General features: G+C 57.3%; 1 protein-coding gene across 7 annotated transcripts in view; it reads left to right on the top strand.

The window, feature by feature from the left end:
- The window catches only part of CAMK2B (calcium/calmodulin dependent protein kinase II beta), an 82,577-nt gene that overhangs the window by 9,705 nt on the left and 51,111 nt on the right, over nt 1-21,761 (top strand). For all 7 annotated transcript variants that reach the window (XM_040644463.1, XM_040644461.1, XM_040644459.1 and 4 more), the window contains exon 2: nt 20,011-20,105. In XM_040644463.1, the coding sequence (XP_040500397.1) occupies nt 20,011-20,105 (95 nt within the window). The remainder of the gene's footprint in view (nt 1-20,010; nt 20,106-21,761) is intronic.

The raw sequence follows: 21,761 nt of genomic DNA, 5'->3' as shown, positions 1-21,761 counted from the left end.
GAAGATTGAATATTGTTAAGACAGGACACTGCAAATTGACCTACAGATTCCATGTGATACCTGTCAGAGTTCCAGCTGCCTTTAAAAAAATCGACAAGATGGGGCGCCTGGGTAGCACAGTCGTTAAGCGTCTGCCTTCGGCTCAGGGCGTGATCCCGGCGTTCCGGGATCGAGTCCCACATCGGGCTCCTCCGCTGGGAGTCTGCTTCTTCCTCTCCCACTCCCCTGCTGTGTTCCCTCTCTCGCTAGTTGTCTCTCTGTCACATAAATAAATAAAATCTTAAAAAAAAAATCGACAAGCTGATCCTAAAATTCATATAGAAATGTGAGGGGACCCAGAAAAAGCCAGAACATTCTTGAAAAGGAAAAACAATGTGGAAGGACTCGCACTTGCTAATTTCAAAACTAGGGGTGCCTGGCTGTCTCAGTCGGGGAAGCATGCGACTCTCGACCTCAAGGTTGTGAGTTTGAGCCCCACGTTGGGGGTAGAGATTATTTAAAAATAAAAACCCTAATTACACAGCCACGGCAATCAAGACGGTGCGGATACTAGCATAAGGATAAACACATAGATTAGAGGAATAATACTGAGAGTCTAGGATAAACCCGTACATCTTGTGGTCATTAGATTTTTGACAAGGACAAGACACTTCAATGGGGAAAGATTACTGGTCCGTTCAACAAATGGGCAGTTGGATGTCCACGTGCGAAAGAATGAAGTTGGAAGCCAACCTAACACCATAACACTATGATCTCAAAATGGATCACAGACCTAATTGTAGGAGCTAAACCTATAACATTCTTGGAAGAAAACACAGGAGCAGATCTTTGTGATCAAGGATGTCGCAGTGGTTTCTTAGGTACGACACCAAAGGCGCGAGCAACAAAAGAAAAAGAGGACTTAATCAGCATTAAAAAGGTTTATGCTTCCAAGGACACCATCAGGAAAGTGAGAAAATCTGCAGAATGGGAGAAGACATTTGTGAATCACATATCCGATAAGGGGTTTGTATTTAGACTAGCCCAAGAACGTACTATCTAACAGTAAGAAGACAAACAACCCAATTAGGAATCGGGCAAAGGATCTGAATAGACATTTATTCCATGAGCACACGAAGATAGTCATTTGGGAAAATGCAAATGAAAACCACAAGCAGATGCCACCTCGCTCCCACTCGGATGGCGAACATCGTGAAGGCCCACGATGGCCAGCATCGGCGAGGGTGTGGAGCTGGAGCCCTTGCGCGCTGCTGGGGGGGATGTGGAATGGCGCAGCGGCCGTGGAAAGCCGTTCCTGCAAGTGTTCATTCTACACACGTGCCCAAGAGCTAGGAAAGCTCAGGTCCGCACAAATTCCTGCTCCTACTAGCAGGAACCCTAACAGCCGGAGAGTAGAAGTGACCTGAATGCCCTTCGGCTGTTGAACGGGTGAAGCTAACGTGTTGTGTCCGCACGATGGAAATTTCTCGGGCATAAAAAGAGACAAGGTCTAGTGCGTCTGGCGCACGGCCCGGCCCAGCGGGAACATTGACAGAAGCTAGCCTGGAGGCCCACGTGTTGTATGGTCCCGTTACCTGTCGCGTCCGGAGCAGGCAGCTCGGGGGCACAGAGGGCAGCGCGGGGCTCAGGGGCGCGGGGGTGGGCGGTGGTCAGGCGCGGTCCGTCCCCGGTGATGGAAATGCAAGCTTCGCTTACGTTACAGTGGAAGTGGTGACGGACGGACGGCTCTGTGCTATAGTAACAGCCATTGAATTATACGCTGGAAGTGGGTGAATTGTTTGGTCCATGAATTATATCTCAATAAAGATGTTTAAACCTAAATAAAACCTGTGTAGAAAAAAAGAGAGAACTCTAGCATCTGGCTTTTAACACCCAAATTGCTGAGAAGTGAGATTCGCCGCGAGAGCAGCTCTGGCTGGCGGCTCCCTGGCGCTGTCACTGCCGTGCCTGAGGCAGGACCGTAGCCCAGCCACTTTAGCCGCCCCCGTGGCCCTCCGCCCGCTCGCTGCCTCCCACGCAGGGGCGTCTATGGGTGCAGGCCTGGAGGCTGGACGGAGGCTGGAGCGTGGGGCCTGCCTCTTGTTCTCTGTGTGTCTGAAGCCGGGCCCGGCTGGCGCTGGTCCACGGCGGTCTCAGAGCAAACAGAGCGGTGTGACGGGGGCCAAGGCCCACGCGCCTGGTTCTGGAAGGCACGGTGCTGGCGGGAGGCCTGCTCTCCTGTCTCTGGAGGGCAAGGCTCCCTTGCACTTGGAGGGCGGGTCCCAGCGGGTGTGGTGACAGGTGTGGGCGGCGGAGGGGGACCTGCTGTCAGCAGGGTTGGCCGTGAGGAGGAGGGCTGGAGTGGGGGCCGCGGGGAGCCCAGATGCCAGGTTCTGTTATTCCTGAGTATGTGGCCATCTCCCTGGGCTCTCAGCTGGGCTCTCTCCCTTCTTTCTCCTTTTTTCCTCTCCTGTGCCTCTCCTTATCTCCTTCCCCTCTCCCCCTGCCCCTCCTCCAGGCTCCCACTGTCCCCAGGCACTCTCGGGGGTGCCCCCCACTCCAGGAAGGTCCAGGAACCCGCCAGCCCCGCCGGAGCAGGGCCTGGGCTGGGGTGCGCCTGCCTTCAATCCAGCCGCCAGTTTCCAGGGGGGGTGAGGGTCCTCCAGCCCCTCTGACACCCGCGTAGGGGAGGGCAGCTCCGAAACACTTTGCTTTTGGGGTTCTGCTCCCGTGAACTCTGCCCCTCGCACTGCCCTGCATTCCGGGGCTCCACTGGCTTCTGTCCTCAGTGGCCCTGGACTGTCCCATCCAGGATCCTCAGGCCAGGGCCTCGCACCTTGGGGGTCCTCGTCCGCACTCCCCCTCCGTCCCTGGCGGGTCTGTGTGGGGCCCTCATGGCAGCACTGGGACTTGAGGGGTACACACCTTTGGGGTGCCTTCCCAGCCCTGTGCCCAGCCAGGACGGCACGTTTGATTTTCTGGAGGACGTGAGCAAAAGCCGGTCTTGACCGCCTGCCAAACGATCTGCCCTGTGGGGGGTGTTCACCTCTGTCTTTCCACGGTGTGACACCCCTGGCTGCTGGGTGCGTTTCCAGGCTCTGCGGTGCTGACCAATCTGATTGATAGGCCTTCCCCTCCCATTGCTGGGGGCCCTGGGGGGGCAGGGTTTGTCCCTCTCTGTCCCTCCCCCTCCCCCTTCCCTGCCCTTGAAGGGTCCTTCGGGGTCCCCCTTGATGCTGTCTTAGGGACCACGCCTTCTCCTTCTGGGAAGGGGGCGTGAGGGGCATTGAGGGTCCTTCCTCTGGGTTGAGCTGCTGTTCTGAGTGTCGGGACATCCGCTTTCTGGCCTCGTCCTAGTCTTCCGTGCTGTGCCATGTCGGGGCACGTGGGGTCCCAGCCTGTGTCCCCACAGAGCCCCCACGTGAAGCCAGACAGGCGCTCCCGGGCCCAGACACTGCACAGCCCGCGGGTGTGCAGGGCTTTGCGGGGCACGCGCAGGCTGGGGGCCGGTTCCTCCTTGTGCGGCGGGGCGGCAGGCGGACAGGGACACCTCAGAGCCCCAGCTGTCGTGAGGGTGGGTTGCGCAGTGTGCAGGGAGCCAGCCACGTGGCCGCCTGTCCCAGTCCAGGCTGCGGCAGGGTGCAGCCACGCACGGCCCTCCCGCATGTCCCCCTCGTCCCCCGTGTGCCATCCCGGGTCCCGAGGCCTCTGGTGGCGGCAGCATTTCCCCGGGGGCTGGGAGGAGGAGCCAGCTCAGTGCCAGAGACCCCCCACCGGACCTCCAGTGCAGCTTGGTTGGCTCTGTGGACCGGCCACTCTTCTGTGCCCAAACCTGGCCGGTGGGGCTAGGGGGGCTGGTGCCGGGCCGCCCACTGCGGACGCCTGCTCCCGTCCATCCCCTCCCGGTCTTCCGCCCTGGGCCCTCGCGGAGTTCTTGAGACGTGCGTGCGCAGAGCACAAGGTTGGGCTTGTCCTGTGTACGGAAGGAAGTCTTAAAAACCTGGTTGTCAAGAAAGCATTACAAGTACCGGTTTCTTTCCTTCCTTCTTGATGGTTTCTCAGACGCTCGGCTGCTACCCCGCGAGCGCAGCTTACGGTGAGATGCACGCGGCATCGCGCTCCCCGTCCTCACCGGCTCCAAGCGCACCCTTCAGTGGCATTGAGCACATTCCCTTTGGGGGCGGCCACCACCAGGTCTGTCCCTAGAACTTTCTCCTCGCACTGAAGCTCTGTCTCCGTGAGACACTAGCCCCCATCCCCTGCCCCCGCGCTGGTGCCCACCGTCTCCTCTCTGTCTCTGCGGCTTGGACGCGTCTCAGCACCTCCCAGAACGGGACCCCTACAGTGTGTCCTTCCGTGTGTGGCTCATTCCACTCAGCATCGCGTCCCCCGGGTTCATCCAGCTGGAGAAGGTGTGAGAGTGTCCTTCCTCTTCCGGGCCGAGGACGGACCACAGTGTGGATGGGCCACGTTCTGTTCATCTGTTGGTGGACGTTTGGGTTGTTTCCGTCTCCCAGCTGCCGCGAACGGCATGTGCACAGGACGTTTTTAAAAGATACTCACGTGGTCTCCTCCTTTTGGCCACAACTTTGCAACACTGGGCAGTGTGCCCTTGGGACTCCACGGAACCTCTCTGGTTTCAGCCCCCCCTCTACAAACCAGGAGGGTTGGGGCAGAGACTTTCTGGGGTCTCTTCTGACCCCGTGTGTTGGTTCTGTGGAAACCCACACCTTTGCTCCGAGACCTGCCACGAGGCTCCCCTGTCAGATGCTCGGGGGCCCATAAGCCGATCACATGGACGTTTGCCATCCTCGAGAATAAGACCTGGGAGGGATGAATTCTGATAGACCTGAAACATAAAACAAAACAAGTCCCTAAAGCTCTAATACACACCCTGCAAGAAAAAGCCCAAGTCACTGTATGTGCCTGATCACCTCCAGCCTCTGCCACTGTGCGGTGGAGAGTGGGCTCCCTGCTCGAGGAGCTTGTGTCCCCCGAGGCAGCGGCAACACTGGCCGTCCCTGTGGCTGTCCCTCTTCCGGCGGCTGCTGCAGGAGCGGCCTGGGCAGTAACTCCGGGCTCGCCAGGGGTCTGGCTGAGCTCTGTCCCTGTCCCTGACTGCCTGGCTGTGTCACTGCGGGGGCTCTGGCTTTGGCCCCTGTGAGCCCTGGCCGGAAGGAAGTCCTGGGTACCGTTTTGTGGGGAGCCATCCCTGTGGCAGGCCTGTTTCTTCCCGGTGGCCTTTCAGATCTGTTCTCGGTCACACGAGCAGGGGCAGCAACACAGACCCCTTTCTAGGGAGGGGTGCCAGGCCCATCCCAGGGCTGGGGACACGGAGCCGGGCTCAGGGACTGTCTGGGGCAGACCCTAGGCCTGCAGTGGCACATGGAGGCACAAGGTGGGTTGGAGGCTGGGAGCGCCCTCTCTCTCGAGAGTATAGTGGCCTGCACATGATGTCATTGTCCCCGGGCAGGCCAGGCGGCCTCAGCACGAGGTGTCCAGGACCCTCTGTGGCCACCTGCACCAGCTCCCTTGGGGCTTTGCTGGGCCCACTGGGCGTGGGGGTCCATGGAGGGCAGAGACCATGGACAGGTTCCTCGGGGTGTGTGTCCTTGCCCTGGGGGTCCCCTCGGACACTCCCCACTGCAGTTTTCCTTTTGGCCCAGGATTCTGTGGGGAGGAACTTTCAGGGTTCCCACATGCCACGTCTCAGACTACCCCCTGGGCGCCCTTTTGGAAAGGCCACGGCAGCTCCCGGAGTCCCCCAGGTGAGTGCCACCAAGACTCAGGCGAGGTCACGGCTCCATGGCCACACGGTTCTATGACAATTAGCCGTGTTTTAAAAATAACAGAAGTGTTTACAGTAACTCGTGGGTGGAATGACTTGGTGCTCTCTGTCCGAGCCCCGAGGAAGATAGAGGCCCCGGCTGTGGCCCCGCCGGCTTTGTCCCGGGCACCCCTCACGGCTGGAGTGAGGGCAGGTATGGGCGTCGGGGTCCAGCCAGGGCCCGCTCTGAGCCAGGTCTTCCCACTGGAAACACGGAAAGTCTGGCGCTTCCAGGAACGTCTGTGGTCCTTGCTTGCTTCCTGGTAGTTCAGGATGGGCTGCCCTCCGCCTGTGAGCCGTGAAGGCTCACCTGGCAATGACAGGCAGCACACCGTAGGGCTCAATTGGGGTGCATAGCCTTGTGGGGAGCAGAGGTGCCTGGCATCCCAGACGTGTGTGGAAGGCCGGTGAGGCAGGGCCCGGGGACACCGCACCCCCCTTTCTCTGCCGTCCGCCACCCGCCCTGGTCCTTGCAGAGTGGACATGGGGGCATGCCAGGGAGAGGTGCAGGGCGAGGGCCCAGGGTAAGGCGAGGCAGGGCGGGCGCCGCCTGCACGCGGAGGGGTGGAGGCTCCGGGCCCCTCCAGGCCTGGCTGGGCTTCCCTGTCCTGTCCCAGCGTCACTGCGTCTGCGCCTGGCCCCCAGCTGATGACCAACTTCCATGGCGCGCTGGAGCCCCCGCCGTCCGGATGCTGGGAGCGAGGGGAGCAGACGCAGGCCCCGCCGCTCGAGTGTCCAAGCGCAGTTTAGGGGAGAGAACAAAACCGGCCTTGCTGCCTCCCTCCGGAGCATGTGAGGAACCTGCCCTCTCCAGGTGGGGCCCCAGGGGCTGCCCTCGAGGGGCTGATGGCCTCCCGCAGAGCAGCTGCTCTCGGGAAGAACACCACCCAGATCCCACTGACCCGGGGCTCACGATAGAAGCAGGCAGCTCGCGGAGACAGAGGCGCAGGCTCCTGGTGGCCCGCGGACACAGGGACGCCGTCAGACGAGAGCCACGCCGCCTCACCCGGAGTCCACCACGGGCTTTGGGCACACGGACGCTTCTCCCGGGTGGCCCAGCCACCTCCAGGCTCAGCGCTCCTGCTGCCGGGGGAACACGGGCCCTGGAAGCGGGCGGGCCCTGGACTGGCCGAGGCCTCCCCGCGCTGGCAGGAGCGGAACCCCAGAGACGCAGCGCCTCCTGCGCCCAGCTGACCTGGAGGCCGGCTGGGGCCACCGCAGGCCTCCAGCCCAGTCTGAGCCGCAGGCCGTCCAAGGTGATGCCGCGGCTCTCCGGCCCTCCTGCCCTACCTCTGTCTTTATTTTGGGCTTTGCTTGATGCATACCCCGTGCTCGGTTTCAGTCTGTGGCTTCTGCGAGGGCCTGGTCGCTGGAGATTCCTGCAGAATGTGGGTTACCTGAGAGAAGGGGGGAAGGACAGCTGGCAGGGGCTGGAGCAGGTGAGCAGGCAGCTCGCAGGAGGCCCGGACGGGCCGGATGGAGGGCAGCCTCAGCAGGGCCCTCTCCGGGGCAGGGCTGCGTCCCCCCTCGCCTCTCTTGCCCGCCGGGGACAGCCTGGACCATCGGCCCCCAGGGGCATCAGGACCTGGTCCCCCCTGCCCTCCCTCACCCTCTGCCTCCTTGGTGGTGGGGGGATGGGCGGTCCTTTGGGTAAATACCCAGTAGTGCAAGTGCTGGGCCATATGGTAAGAGTATGTTTGTGACAGATGTCCCCAGCGTCCCCACCAGCAGTGAGTGCGCTCCCATCGCTCCGCGTCCAGCGCTGGGGGTCGTCAGTGTCTTAATCAGGGTGTAACGGAGTCTCCTTGTTTTAACCTGCATTTCCCCGACGACACGGGACGTGGGGCCTCTGTCCACGTGCCTCCTTTCTGTCTGCTTCGACGAGGTGTCTGTTCCTACCTTTGGCCCATTTTTAAATTGGATTGTTTGTTTTTCTTACTGTTGCACTTTAAGAATTCTTTGTATATTTTGAATATAAGTCCAGCCCCAGATGTGTGTTTTGCAGATCTTTTCTCTGGTCTGTGGCTCATTTTCTCAGGGTCTTAACCTGTCACAGAGCAGAAGTTTTCTTCTAATGAAGCCTGTTCAGTGAGTTGTTCTCTTCATGGAAACGCTTTTTGGTGCCGTATCTGAGAAAGTCATTGCCAAGCCCAAGGTCACCTAGATTTTTTCCTGTGATATATTCTAGGACTTTTATAATTTTGCCTTTTACATGGAGGTCTATGATCCATTTTGTGTCAATTTTTTTAATAAACGTAAAGTCCGTCTCTAGATTCCTTTTTATTTTTATTTTTTGCATCTGGATGTTGAGTCGTTCTAGTACTTGGTCTGTTCAGGCTACTGTGACCAAAATACCGCAAGCTGGGTGGCTTACGAAAAATTATTTCTTGCAGTTTTGGGGGCTGGAAGTCCAAGGTCACGGCACTGCAGATTTAGTGTCTGGCGAGAGCCCACAGCCTAGACAGCTGTCGTCCCTGTGTCCTCTCGTGGTGGAAGGGGTGGAGGGGCCTCTCAGGGGTCTCCGTCCTAAGGCATTAGTCCCATTGGTGTGGGCTCCACCCTCATGACCTTATCACCTCCCAAAGGCTCCTCCTCCTAATACGTCACCTTGGGAGTCAAGATTTCAACCTGTGAGTTTGGGGAACACAAACATTCAGACCACAGCAAGCACCACTTGTTGAAAAGATTGTTTTCTCCATTGACTTGCCTTTACTCCGTTGTCAAGAGTCGGTTGACTCTATCTGTGTGAGCCCATTTCTGGTGTCTCTGTTCTCTTCCACTGATGTGTTTTCTCTTCCTCCATCAAAGCACACTGTCTCGATTAATGAAGCTTTATATTAAGGCTTGAAGTCAGGTAACGTCAGCCTTAGACTTCGTCCTTCTCAGATCTGGAGTTTGCTACTCTGTTTTTTTTGCCCCCAAATAAACTTTAGTATCAGTTTTGATTCTTTCTGGGATCTTGATGAGGATTGCATTGAATCTAGACCAAGTTGGGAAGAACTGACGTCCTGACAGTGTAGGGTCTCCCTATCCATGGACATGAGACATCTCTGCATCCATTTACTTCTTTGATTTCATTCTTGAAAGTTTTGAGTTTTTCTTCTGTAGCTCTCATATATATATTTTTTAAAGATTTTATTTATTTATTTAATAGAGATAGCCAGCGAGACAGGGAACACAAGGGAGTGGGAGAGGAAGAAGCAGGCTCATAGCGGAGGAGCCTGATGTGGGGCTCAATCCCATAACGCCAGGATCACGCCCTGAGCCGAAGGCAAGCGCTTAACCGCTGTGCCACCCAGGCGCCCCTCTCATACGTATTTTGTTAGATTGATAGCTACGTAGTTCATTTTTTGGTGGTAATGCAAATGGTATGGTGTTTTAAATCTCAGATGCCACTTGCTTGTTGCTGGTATGTAGGAAAGCAATTAACTTTTGTATATTAATCTTGTATCTTGCAACTTTGCTATAATCACATATTAGTTCCAGGAGGGCTTTTTTTTTTTTTTTTGGTACATTTTAGGAGACTTTTTACATAGATAATCATATCCTCTGCAAAGAAAGACAGTTTTCTTTCTTTCTTCCCAGTCTGTATACCTTTTATTTCCTTCTCTTGTCTTAGTGTGTTAGCTAGGATTCCCAGTATGATGTTGAAAAGGAGTGATGAAAAGGGACAGCCGTGCCTTGTACCTGATGTTAGAGGAAAGCATCTACTTTCTCTCCAAAAGTATGAGGTTAGGTTTTTTGTAGATTCTCGCTAAGGACTATACTGTGGCCCACCCCTCCAAATTCATAGGCTGAAGTCCTAAACCCCAATGGGACTCTATTTGGAGATAAGATCTTGAGGAGGTAATTAAGGTTAATTGAGGTCAAAAGAGTGGGTCCCTGATCTAATAGGATTCATGTCTTTTTTTTTTTTTTAAGATTTTATTTATTTATTTGAGAGAGAGAGAGAGCATGAGAGTGGGGAGGGTCAGAGGGACAAGCAGACTCTGCTGAGCAGGGAGCACGACACAGGACTCGATCCTGGGACTCCAGGATCATGACCTGAGCCAAAGGCAGACGTTAACTGACTGAGCCACCCAGGCGCCCCAGGATTTGTGTCTTTATAAGAAGGAACAGCAGAGAGTTAACTTGCTCTCTCTCCACGCACACCCGCTGAAGAAAGGCCAAGTCAGCACGCAGGGAGATGGTGGCCACTTGCAAGTCAAGAGAAGAGAGCTCACATAAGAACCTGGACCTTGCTGGACCTTGATCTTGGACCTCCAGCTTTCAGAACTGTGAGAAAATAAATTCCTGTTTTTTAAGCCACCCAGACTGTCCTATTTTGAGCTAATACAGTGTTCTTTATCAAGCTCGGATAGTTCCCCTCTGTTCCTAGTTTGCTGAGAGTTTTTATTACGAACGGATGTTGGATGTTGCAGATGCTTTTGCTGCATCTATTGGTATGATCATGTGATTTTCCTTTTAAACTGGTTGGTGTAATGAGTTATGTTAGTTGGTTTTCAAATGTTGAACGGGCCAGCCTTGCACACCAGGGATACATGCTACTTGCCCATGGTGTATAATCCTATTTATACATTGTTGGATTCTATTTGCTAATATTTTGCTGAGGGTTTTTACATCTTTATTCATGAGAGATATTGGTCTGCAGTTCCCTTTTCTTATAATGTCTTTGTCTGGTTTTGGTTTTAGGGTAGTGATGGCTTCACAGAATAAGTTAGGACATATTCCCTCTGCTTCTTGTTTTTTCTGGAAGAGATCGTAGAGAATTGGTATAACTTCTTCCTTACGTGTGTGGTAGAATTCACCAGGGAACCCACTTGGGCCTGGTGCCTTCTGTTTGGGGAAGGTTATTAATTATTGATTCAATTTCTTTAATATATACAGGCCTCTTCAGATTGTCTATTTCTTCTTGTGTGAGTTTTGACAAGTTCTGATGTCTTTCAAGGAGTTGGTCCATTTCATCTATGTTACCAACTTCTGGGCATAGAGTTGTCTGTAGTATTCCTTTATTATCCTTTTAATTTCTTTTTTTTTAAAGATTTTATTTATTTATTCGACAGAGATAGAGACAGCCAGCGAGAGAGGGAACACAAGCAGGGAGAGTGGGAGAGGAAGAAGCAGGCTCATAGCGGAGGAGCCTGATGTGGGGCTCGATCCCAGAACGCCGGGATCACGCCCTGAGCCAAAGGCAGACGCTTAACGACTGAGCCACCCAGGTGCCCCTATCCTTTTAATTTCTATGGGCTCAGTGTTGGCCCTTTCATTTCTGATATTAGTAATTTGTGCCCTCTCTCCTTTTTTTCTTATCCTGGCTAAGGGCTTATCAATTTTATTGATCTTTTCGAAGAATCAGCTTTGGTTTCATTAATTTTCTCTATTTATTTCCTGTTTTCAGTTTCATTGATTTCTTCTCTTTTTATTGTGTCTGCTGCTTACTTTGGATTTAACTTGCTCTTCTTTTTCTAGTTTCCTAAGGTGGAATCTTAGATTATTGGTTTTAAGTATTCTTTCCTACTATATGCGTTCAATTCCATACATTTTCTTCTAAGCACTCCTGTTAGTATATCCTGCGAATTTTGTTGTTTTATTTTCATTTTCATTTAGTTAAAATATCTAAAAATTTTTCTTGATATTCTTTTTCTTTGACCCATGTGATTTTTTTGGAAGCGTGTTGTTTGCTCTTCATGCATTTTGGGGTTTTCCGGCTACCTTTCTGGTTTTGTTTCCAGTTTAATTCCACTGTGATCTGAGAGCATACTTTGTATGATTTCTCTTCTTGTAAATTTGCTAAGGTGTGTTTTATGGCCCAGAATGTGGTCTGGGTGGATGCTGGTGTGAGCTGGAGAACGACGTGTATCCTGCTCTTGCTGGCTGAAGTCGTCTGTCGATGTCCAGTAGATCCAGCTGATGGGTAGTACTGGTGAGTTCTGCAGTGGCCCTCGTGGTTTTCTGCCTCCTGGGTACTTCTGCTTCGGATAAAGGGTGTTGCAGTCTCCAACCATAATCGTGGCTTCGTCGACTTCTTGCCGTTCTATCAGTTTTTGCCTTGTGCAGTTTGACACGCTCTCTTTCAGTGTTCACATTACGGATTGCTGTGTCTTCTTAGAGAAAATGACCACCTGTCATTGTGTGAGCTGCCTCTCTATTGGGGTAACTCCCCTCGCTCCAGTCTGCTCTGTCTGAAATCAATACGACTGCTTCCGTGTTCTCCAGCCCTTTATTTTTTTTTCCTTGTGGTAAAATACACATAATATAAAATTGACTATTTTAACCACTTTTAAATGTCCAGTTTCAGTAGCATGAAGGACATTCGCAGTGTCATACAGCCATCACCACCATCGCTCCAGAACTTTCTCGTCCTCCCAAAGTAACTCTGTCCTCATTTAATAATCCCAGCGTGTTCCACCGCCTCCAGACCTCACTTCGTCCCCTGGGCTGCTGCCCCTCTTGTTCCTGTCATCTCTGCTGCCTTGAGCCCTCCAGGAAACTTCTCAAGGATGTCTGTAGGCTGGCAGGACTGGGACCCAGGGGAGCCCGGCTGTGGTGGGGCAGGGTGGTGGGTCTGGGCTGTATTGTGGGTGATGGTGTGAGCCGTAGATTGAAATCGAACACTGTGGACACAGGTCAAGGTCGGGCTCTCTTCATCTGTGTGGGACTGTACAAACTTGGTGTGACTGCGTAAAGTCACAGTGATTAGTCACCACTGCGCGTACTTACGGCTGGATCTCGTCAGGGTGTGCGGCACGCGTGGTCGCGCAGGGCTGGGTTCTTCCTCTGAGCTGCGCCCACAAGACGCCAAGTGAAGCTGCTGTTCTTCTCGTGTTCGGGTGTGTATCTGCGGGCGGGCTGTGGGCACCGGCTGGCTGGCTGGTGGTGTTTCTGTCCTGCCTCGACATTTCTTACTTTGTGGATGGGTTCATTCAGAAGACATCTGTTGCTGGACTTCAGTGGGTCTCATAGAGCTTCAGAAAGGGGTCAATATTGAGGCCTTTCTACTCGAAGCCCCTCTGCCCCCATTCTTCACCCTCGTGAGACTTCTTGAATGAAGATTTCTGTGGTGAAGTAATTAGGGAAAGTCTGCACCTCATACTCCCTAGTTGGACACTCCTAGTACAGATGATCATAGTGAAGGCTCTGAGAAGTCCTGCAATAAAAAAAGAAAAGAAGGAAGGAAGGGAGGAAGGAAGGAAAACACCATTTAACTTACTGGTTCTCAAGCTTATTTGCCTAAAGAGCCCCCCTTGTACCTACCATCTGTTAACTTCCTGTGGAGGTAACATCTGAGGAACATCATTTGGGAAATGTTTGCGCGGTGCACACACTGGCAGATTCCATAAGGTAGAGCCGAGGGCCAGTGTGCGTTGGGGGTTGAATTCATTGTGTCTTCTCAGAATTCACATGTTGGAGTGCTAGCCCCAGGATCTCAGAATGTGACCCCTGATAGGGTTGTTGTAGATGTAACAAATTCAGATGAGATCATCCTGGTGTAGGATGACTCCTCATCTAATATGACTGTGTCTTTTTAAAAAGGGGAATTTTGGACAGAGACATGCACACAGGGAGAATGCCATGCGGACATGAAGGCAGAGATCGGGGTGATGCTTCGACGAACCAAGGAGCCCCAGGGATCTCCAGCAAACCCCAGGAGTGGGGAAAGGCTGGAACAGACCCTCCCTTACAGCCTCAGGAGGGACGAGCACCTTGATCTTGGACTTCTGGCCTCCGGACCTGGAAGACAATACCTTTCTGCTATTGAAGCCGCCAGCCTGTGGTGCTTTGCTAAGGTGGCCCCAGGACACTAGCACAGCAGGGAGGGGACAGAGCTTTAGTTTCTTGCTGGGGCTCAGAGGTCCGGGCTGGGAGCCACTAGGATTCCAAGGGCCTGGGAAAGGCCAGGGTTGGACACTGGGGCAGCCGAAGAGCAAAGGTTTCCATCACTGGTGTTGTTGTAAGTTGTTGCGAATCGCCCAGCTATCGCGCCTTAATAACTCTACAGAAATAACCGAGATGTTCGCGGCAGGCCATTTTTGAGGAGGGACATCGGACACATCCCAAATGCCTGCCAGCTGAGAAAGTGCTTGGTGACCCCTGGAAGGAATGCTCTCTGCTCCAAAGAGGACAAGTCATGATCTAGGTCAGAGAGTGGGGACTCTGTGTGAGGTGACGCTCAACACAGAAGGTAGTCCACGAACCAGGCTCTCGCACACGTGGCTTGCGTGGATGCAGCCGAGGCCACGGGGATGCGGGTGTTTACAGAGACAATGAAATGTCCACGCTGGTCTCCAGCCAGGCTTCTTAGGACCGCTTCCCCGTTTCCTCCCCGGACAACAGTGGGACACGGTCCCCAGAGTGACAGCTGTCCTATTGCTGCGGGTGGGCCGCCCTCGTGGGCCTGGGCCCTGGATGTCACTCCCACAGCGGGACCTGGAGCTCCTGCCCAGCGGGACACACACTTGCCCAAATCCTGTTGGGGACCAGCTGCTCTCCTCCCTGGCTCCAACCCCAGGGCCGGGGAGGCTGGGGAGGCAGGGGAGGCTGGGGTGGCTCACATACCCTCCTGATGTCCCCCGGAAAGCGTCCTCTGCTAAAGCAGTCTGCAGCTGCTCCAGGTCATGCTGTGGGAAGAGTTTTCACAGTTTTCTAGAGGGAGGGGAAAGCAGAATGTGAACAGCAGGTGGGGCTCCACCAACAGGTCAGGAAGCTGGGGGCACCGTCAACTGCTCTTCAAACGATTTTGTTAATTCCATTCTCTGCTGGGAGCATGGATTATGTTTATTATGATTATTATTAGAAGCAGGAAAATACATAAAAAACAACAGTCTCGGTCCTCCGTTTCATGTAGAAGTTAATGTTTTCTGCCCAATTACTTAAGTCAAGATTGAAAATATAAAAGGACCTCTCTCCCTTCATTCCCAAGAGCTCATTTCCATCAGAGATAGGAAGAGACCTAACACACAAAGAAAGAGCAGCTTGATTAGTTTAAATGAGGGAGAATGAACAAGTGAAGGGCCTCCCTGGCTGGTGCGTCCGACTGTGCCCCGGCTCTGGCCGAGGCCCCCCTGAGCTGAGCCTGTCTGGGGCTGGCCGGGCTGGGGAGAACGGACGGGTACAGCTTCAGGCAGGTTCACACCCACAGGAGTCTGCAGCAGGAGGTAAAACTGTAGGACCAGCCGGGTGCTTCTACTGCCCGCCAATGCTGTTCCAGGAAGGTGGTCTCGGCGATCTGCGGGCGGCGGTGGGCTCCGGAGGGCCGTGTCCATCCAGAGCGGACCTCCGTCCCCGACGGTGGCGGTGCCTTTACCAAACAGATAAACAGCGGTTTGGTCCTGTCCTATTACTCAAGGCTTTTGGCTTTGTTCGGCTGTAAACTTTGAGACCCCGCGGGAATACAGCAGGGACTGAGGCCGGGTCCGGACGTGGGCCATAGCCAAGCTCACTGCCAAGGGGCGCCGGGGCGGCCGGGGGCACCTGTGCGGTGTGGGCTGGACCTCCAGACTCATCCCGAAGCCTGGCGAGTCCGCCGCTCAGCTGTGCAAATGAGCCCAGGAGTGGAGGGCGGGATGAGGCGGGGAGAGACCCGGGTGGGGGCGGCCGAGGGGCCGTCGCTGCCCCCAGGTTCTGCCCGGAAACCGGGTGGGAGCTGAGCCGCCCAGCTGAGAAGCAGGGGCAGGGGCGGGAGCAGCCGGGGAAAGGTGAGGGGTTGACAGGGGCAGGGGGCGGGGCTGGCAGAGGCGAGGGGCGGGGCTGGCAGAGGCGAGGCGCGGGGGGGCGGGGATTAAAGGAGCGTGGGCGGGGCTGCAGGGGCGGGGGCGGGGCGGCGCGGGGCAGACAGAGGGCGCAGGGCCAGTAGAGGCCGGGCCGGCAGGGCTGGCAGGGACGGGGCTGGGGAAAGGGCGGGCGGGACCGACAGAGGCGGGGCGGAGGGGGCGGTGCAGGCAGGGGCGGGGTTTGCAAGGCGGGGCTTGCAAGGCGGGGCGGGGGCGTGGCCGCAGGGGGCGGCGCAGGCAGGGGCGGGGGCATGCCCACAGGGGCGTGGCTGACGGGCGGGATTTGCAGGGGCAGGGCTGGCGGAGGGGGCGGGGCCGACAGAGGCAGGTGCCCTCTGGGCCGGTGGGCTGGGCGGGCGGAGCAGGGAGGGGCTAGTCCTCCCGACCAGGTGCGGCCGGGAGCGGGCGCTGTGGGGGCCACAGGTAAGGCGGGTCAGGGGCAGGTTCCGTGTGGCATTTGGGGGGGAGGGCAAGTGGGGGCAATTCAGAGACTGGAGGAAAGCGCGGGGCGGGACCTTGCTGCTGGGGCCACAGGTTGGGCGGGGAAGAGAGGGAGGTCAGTGAGGACACGAGCCCTGCACCCCTGCGCCGACGGGCCACTCGCGGCCTGCTGGCTTACAGCGTCTGCCCGTGGGGCGAGTGGGCTTGCCTGTGCGGATGGAGAGGAAGGGGCGGTCCCCAGAAGGAGCGGGAGCCTGGGCTGGGGCGGGACTTCGGAGAGCAGGCAGCGGGAGTGGATGGGGGGCATCTGCGGAGGGATGGAGGGCGTCTCCTGAGGGTTGAGGCCTTTGGGCCCCTGAGCAGAGCAGGAGAGCAACGGTGTGGGGGGCCCAACCCCACCAAGATAGGCTCAGGAGAGCCACAGACAGGCATGGCTGTGATGGAGCAGCGGGTCCCTGGACAGCACCCAGGTGAGGTGACCCTGGGCTGCCGGAGGCTCCGGGGGCCCATGGACCACGTGGTAGCTTGTAGGGGAGAAGCCCGGAGGGTGGGGGCCCAGGTGCAGGGAAGGGCGGGGAGGAGGGTGGAGAAGAGGGCGGGCCTGTCGGGGGAACCGCTCGAGGCAGGTCACCCTGCCGCCTGCCTGGGGCCTGCTGGTTTCAAGTTCAAAGTGATTTGTATCGGGTGTTCAGATCCTGAGGCCCCTGGGCAGCAAGGGCTTTATGGGGTTTTTAAAAGTCAAGTCAAGCTAATTAGAAAAAAATATATGGTTTGAAGGCTCAGAAAACAACCCGTTTACTGTGGGATCGTAGTAGCAGAGAAGCCGTCCTGGGAGGTCAGAACAGAGACCTGGGCACTTGGTCGGGTATTTGTCTCTCAATGAGGATACATTTCTGGGGGCAGGTTGTGGTGAGTCCCAAGGGGGGACGCTGCTGGCCTCATGCCTCCCCCCCCCACCACTGGTAGCCCGGACAGCACGTGCTTCTCGGCATACTTGTGGCTCTGGGGGACTTCCTTGCTCAGCATCTGGCAACTGGCCAAGCCGGTGGTGAGCAGAGGAGGCAGTGGCCGCCCTGAGATGCCAGCCTGAGCCCCAGTCCAGGCGCAGGGAAGGCAGGTGGCCATCTAGGAGGTGCGGTTCCTGGCAGTCCTTCAGGGACAGCCCAGGGGGAGGGGGTGGATGCCTGGTGTGGGGCAGGAGACTGGGGGTCTACAGTGACCAGAGGCCAGAGGAGTGGTGGTCCCCTGGGGCCGCATGGCTTCCCTGTGCTTGTCCTGCTTTGCTGCCCACCCACCAGCTCCCTCGGGGGAGTCCGCACCGGGACTCCTCTGAGCACCCGCTGGCCTCGCCTGGCAACTTCCACAGCATCTACCGTTGGAGACCCGAGCCCCCCACCAGCTCGTCATCCCTGGACTGGGTTTTGATGGGTGTTGGCGTGCATGTGCCCAATGGCAGACAGAGGGTGGGGGCAGCTCTTTCTAGAACTTTCCTCTAGGCCAGGTGACAGAGACTACTCCAGAGGGGCTCCCAGAGGTGCCCTCCCCTCACCTGGCAGGCAGGACCCTGGGAGAAAAAGGCCTGTGTCCAGTGAGCTCCATTATCGAGTGCCTGCTGCCTTCCTCATTCCCTCCCAGTCCAGCGTCTGGCCCCTGCCCGCCTTCCCCCAGCCTTACACAGATCCTCACCATCCTGGGCTTAGAGCTGCTGTGGCCTGGGAGGGAAGCAGGGCCCCAGGACGCGGGGCAGAGGGGCAGCCTCAGGCAGGGTCTGCATGGCTGTCTGTCCAGAGAGTCTTTCTGGCTGTAGGCTCTCGGTCATTTTGTTCCCTCACTCTCTGCCGTGTCCTAGGCGGGATTCCCGGCTCACTGTTGTTTATTCCTGTACTTACCCTGTCTGGTGGAAGGGCCTTCTGGGTCCATCCCTACTTCCAGAATGAGCCCACCTCTGTCCCCTGGGTGCCTCCCTTGGCCCCCACCCTGGCACAGGCTCGTCATAAGCGTGTAGTCTGGCTGTTGGCAACTTCCAGCTGGGGGTCAGGCCTTTACTGTGAGGTCAGCTTCTAGCACAGGAAGTCCTGACTGTCCCACGGAGGCTCGCAGAGCCTCGGGCAAACCGTAAATGCAATTCTGTGGGCTCTCCTGAGAGGAAAGTGGGTGCAGGGCCCACAGAGGGGGGGCTGGCGAGCATGGGAAGGAGGCAGTCGGGGCAGATGGCCACGCAGGCCTCGCTTAGCCCTCGGGCAGCCCTGGGAGCCTCTCTCGCTCCTTCGATGTAGGGGGATACAGGCTCAGAGGGAGGACAGAGCAGGATTCGAACGGGCAGGAAGCTGCTGGCTTTTCCCCTTCCATGAGGGTCAAAAAATCATCCTTCTGTTACCTGTCTTCATACACAGTGAGACCTATCACAGGGGGCCGAGGATGTGGAGTGAGTAGTGTGTGTCCCCCAACCTGCCTGCCCCCCAGAAACAGCCACCGGCTGATTCTTCCTCTGACTTTGGAAAAGCAAAGACGCAGCCCTACGGACCACCATTGATTATAACGACCTGCGTCGTTAAGAAAATACTCAGCTAGATTTAGTGCAATATTTATTTTTTTCCAAGAACGTGAGTAGTACATTTTAATGAAGTTTTAGCTCAAAAAGGATCCAGTAGTATCCCCTTATCAGCGGGGGACATGTTCCAAGGCCCCCAGTGGACGCCTGAAACCGCCCATAGTTCCGAACCCTGTGGGTACCACGTCCTGTCCCGTGTGTGCGCACCGATGGCTAAGCGTCATTTACGAATCAGGCTCAGTAGGAGCGCTCGCAGAGGAGCGCGGTTTTCACAACAAGCCCTGAGAGAGGCTGTGTGGACACGGTCTCCGCCACACTGTCTCACTGACGGTGCAAGGGGCTGACAAGCCCACGGGAGAAGGTGACCCACGGCGCAGGCTGGTGACAGCGTGAGGCGTTGGCTGACCTACTGACCGTATGTCTGGAGATCATGTCCTTCTGGCTGAGCGCAGGGCCCCGATGCTGTGGGAAGCAGAGCCAGGAAGAAGGGGGACTGTGTAGCAAGTGTTCTCTGGGGGAGACGCAGTGTTTGCCTTGCCCAGAACGGCCATGGGTTTCTCAGGCCGCGTAGACGGCGGGAGGCCTGTGCCTGCGGGGCTTCTGGGGAGGAAGACAGTGGAGGGGCCGCCACATGGCCCGGCTCAGCCCCACGTGGCCTCTGCGCCAGTCCCCAGGGGCCTCCCAGCTGGACTGAAACCCTTCCTGAGACATTTCCTGTTCCCGGACTGATTCCTGAGTACCCGTCCAGTGTTCTTAGGAAATGATCTAAATCAGATTAAACCAGCACTGGTGACAAGCAGAAAACCACGGAGGACCTTCTGATGGGCCGTACGCAGCCTGCTCTCTGGTCTCTGGCGCATCCGCCCCTCTTGGGGGTCAGTGTCTGTGGGTTGCCTGCAGGGCCTCTGGTGACGGCCTCCCAGCTGTAACCGGCTCTCTCAGGTTTCTCTCTGGGCCTCCCGCGCCCCCGCTGGTCCCCCCCCTCCAGCCCCCGCTCTCAGAAGCACCCAGTGTGGCTGTGGGACTTGCAGCCTCTGCTCTAACAAGCAGCCGGGAGGGGCTCCATCCTCCAGCTGCGCAGCTTACTGGCACGATGCTTCTCCCTCCCTCCGAAACCTTTGATGAGTCCCGGCTGCACTGCTTGGAGCTGGCCCGGTTCGTGGCTCTGGGGAGGACTCGCTGGGCCTCACGGTTTGGTGCAGAGAGCCAGAGGACGCACAGTGGGGGGCCCCAGACAGGCCTTCGGTCCAGCGAGGACGCCAGGGCCGCGGTCTCACAGGAGCCGGCTGTCCCCCGGGGGGGAGCGAGGGGTCCCTGTCGGGCAGGTGCCCCTGCCCCGGAAAGATCTCTGTCCAGGCTGGGGCTTCGCGGTCGGGTGCTGGGTGCTCTCAGAGAGATTAATTGGCTCTCCTCTCTGTCTCTGTCCCCCATTTCCTCCCCAGGGGGGCTTTCTCTGTGGTCCGGCGCTGTGTCAAGCTCTGCACTGGCCATGAGTATGCGGCCAAGATCATCAACACGAAGAAGCTGTCGGCCAGAGGTAGGCACGGGCCGTGTGCGGGGGCCGGGCTCCCACAGGCCCAGAGCTTGGCTGGACGCAAGGGCCGCCTCCGGCCCAGTGGGGCCAGCAGCAGGGAGAGGGACCCATCCCCTCAGACCTTGACTCTGGTTGGGGGCACTAGGAGGTCCGATGGCTTCTAGTGACGGATGCTGCGGGGCTGCTGGAATGACCCCTCCAGGTCCTCCAGGTCCCCCGCACCAGGGGACGGTTTGCCAGCGCGGGGCGGGGCTCTGGGCCTGCAGGGGTGAGTGTGGTGCTGGGCAGGAGCCCGCCCTGGGCACGTGGCCTCACCCGGCCCACCTTGTCCCTCCGGGCCCTTGCTGGCTGGCGGCCCATGCCGGGCTCACAGATAGCACCCTGCCCTCCTTGGGGTCGGACAGTGTTCTGTGTGGTGGGGGTGCTGCCCTGAGCGGGTGACTCTGAGTACAGACTCAGGGCTGGGATCCTGGGCGGGAATCCTGCAGGCCCCCCAAGGGACCTTTAGCACCATGGGGGTCCCATGGGTCCTCCGACCCCGGGGTCGGACAGGAGGAGGCCGGGTGACCCCTGGGCAGAGAGAGCCAAGCTAGGCCCCCGGCCTGGTGCTGTCTTGCCTGCCAGGGAACCCCCAGTTAGTGTCCAGACACAAATCTGAGCTGAGAGGCTCCTTCTCTGGCCAAAGAGGCTCTGAGCTTAGGCAGCGTGGGCCTGCATCCCTCCCTGAGACTGGGGCCAGGCTGTGGGGTCTGCAGGACAGTCCCGTGGCCAGCAGGGCACGCAGCCGAGCCCACCCTGTGAGATTGCTGCAGGCCTGTTTCCAGGGGTGGCACTCCCGTCCCAGCTCACGGTGAGGGGCCCACAGTGCACAGGTGGGTCAGCCCCACGTCCTCAGTGCTTGCTGCCCGTGTTGGGGCCTGAGGGGCGTGAGCAGGGAGACTCTGGGCAGACCCAGAAGCGTTAGCTCCCGACCGTCCCTTGGCGACAAGGGACCTCTGGGAGCTGCTCGGGGGACTGTGGTGGGCTCTGCTGGCATCAGGGGGCCTGGCCATGGTGGCGGGGCCGGGAGAGGGAGTGCCGTGGATCTCCAGGCGACTCTGAGCTGGGCCATGCGTGCCCAGACAAGGTGCTGCCGCTGAGCGCGTCCTGACGCACGCACGCACGCACGCATGCACGCACACAGAGCTCCCAGAGCACAGGGGAGCTACCGAGGTCCCTGACGCTGTTGGCGGGGGGGGGGGAAGCGGTTTGCGAGGATATGTCTGCAGGCATGCCGTCCCTAAGGCGGGAGGGACATAGGCTTGTTCCAGGCCATGGGGGGAAGAGAGGGACCCCCCCTCAGATGGCCCCGAGAGTGGTGAGGGAGCCCCTCCCACGTGCCTGGCACGGAGCAAACACCCACATAAGCCGCCGCAACTCCACGTGTGGGCCGGGAGCACAGGGGAGGGCACGGAGCAGTAGGGGGGTCTTGAGGGATGAATAGGAGTTTGTGAGGCTGAAGCAGAGAAGGATGGGGGCATGTTTCTGTGGAATCCTGCAGCTCCTCTGAAGTACCCTTACAGCCCCCTCCCCATGGGTACCCTCAAAGCGCTCTACAGGTAGGGAGCGTCAGGACCAGCAGAAGCCTAAAATCGCAGGTGTGTTGGGAGAGTACCACCT

The sequence above is a fragment of the Ursus maritimus genome, unplaced genomic scaffold, assembly GCF_017311325.1.
Source record: "Ursus maritimus isolate PB19 unplaced genomic scaffold, ASM1731132v1 scaffold_3, whole genome shotgun sequence".
In the NCBI taxonomy this organism is placed as follows: domain Eukaryota; kingdom Metazoa; phylum Chordata; class Mammalia; order Carnivora; family Ursidae; genus Ursus; species Ursus maritimus.
The sequence above is the reverse complement of the archived record's forward strand: the minus strand, read 5'-3'. Positions and strand labels throughout refer to the sequence as shown.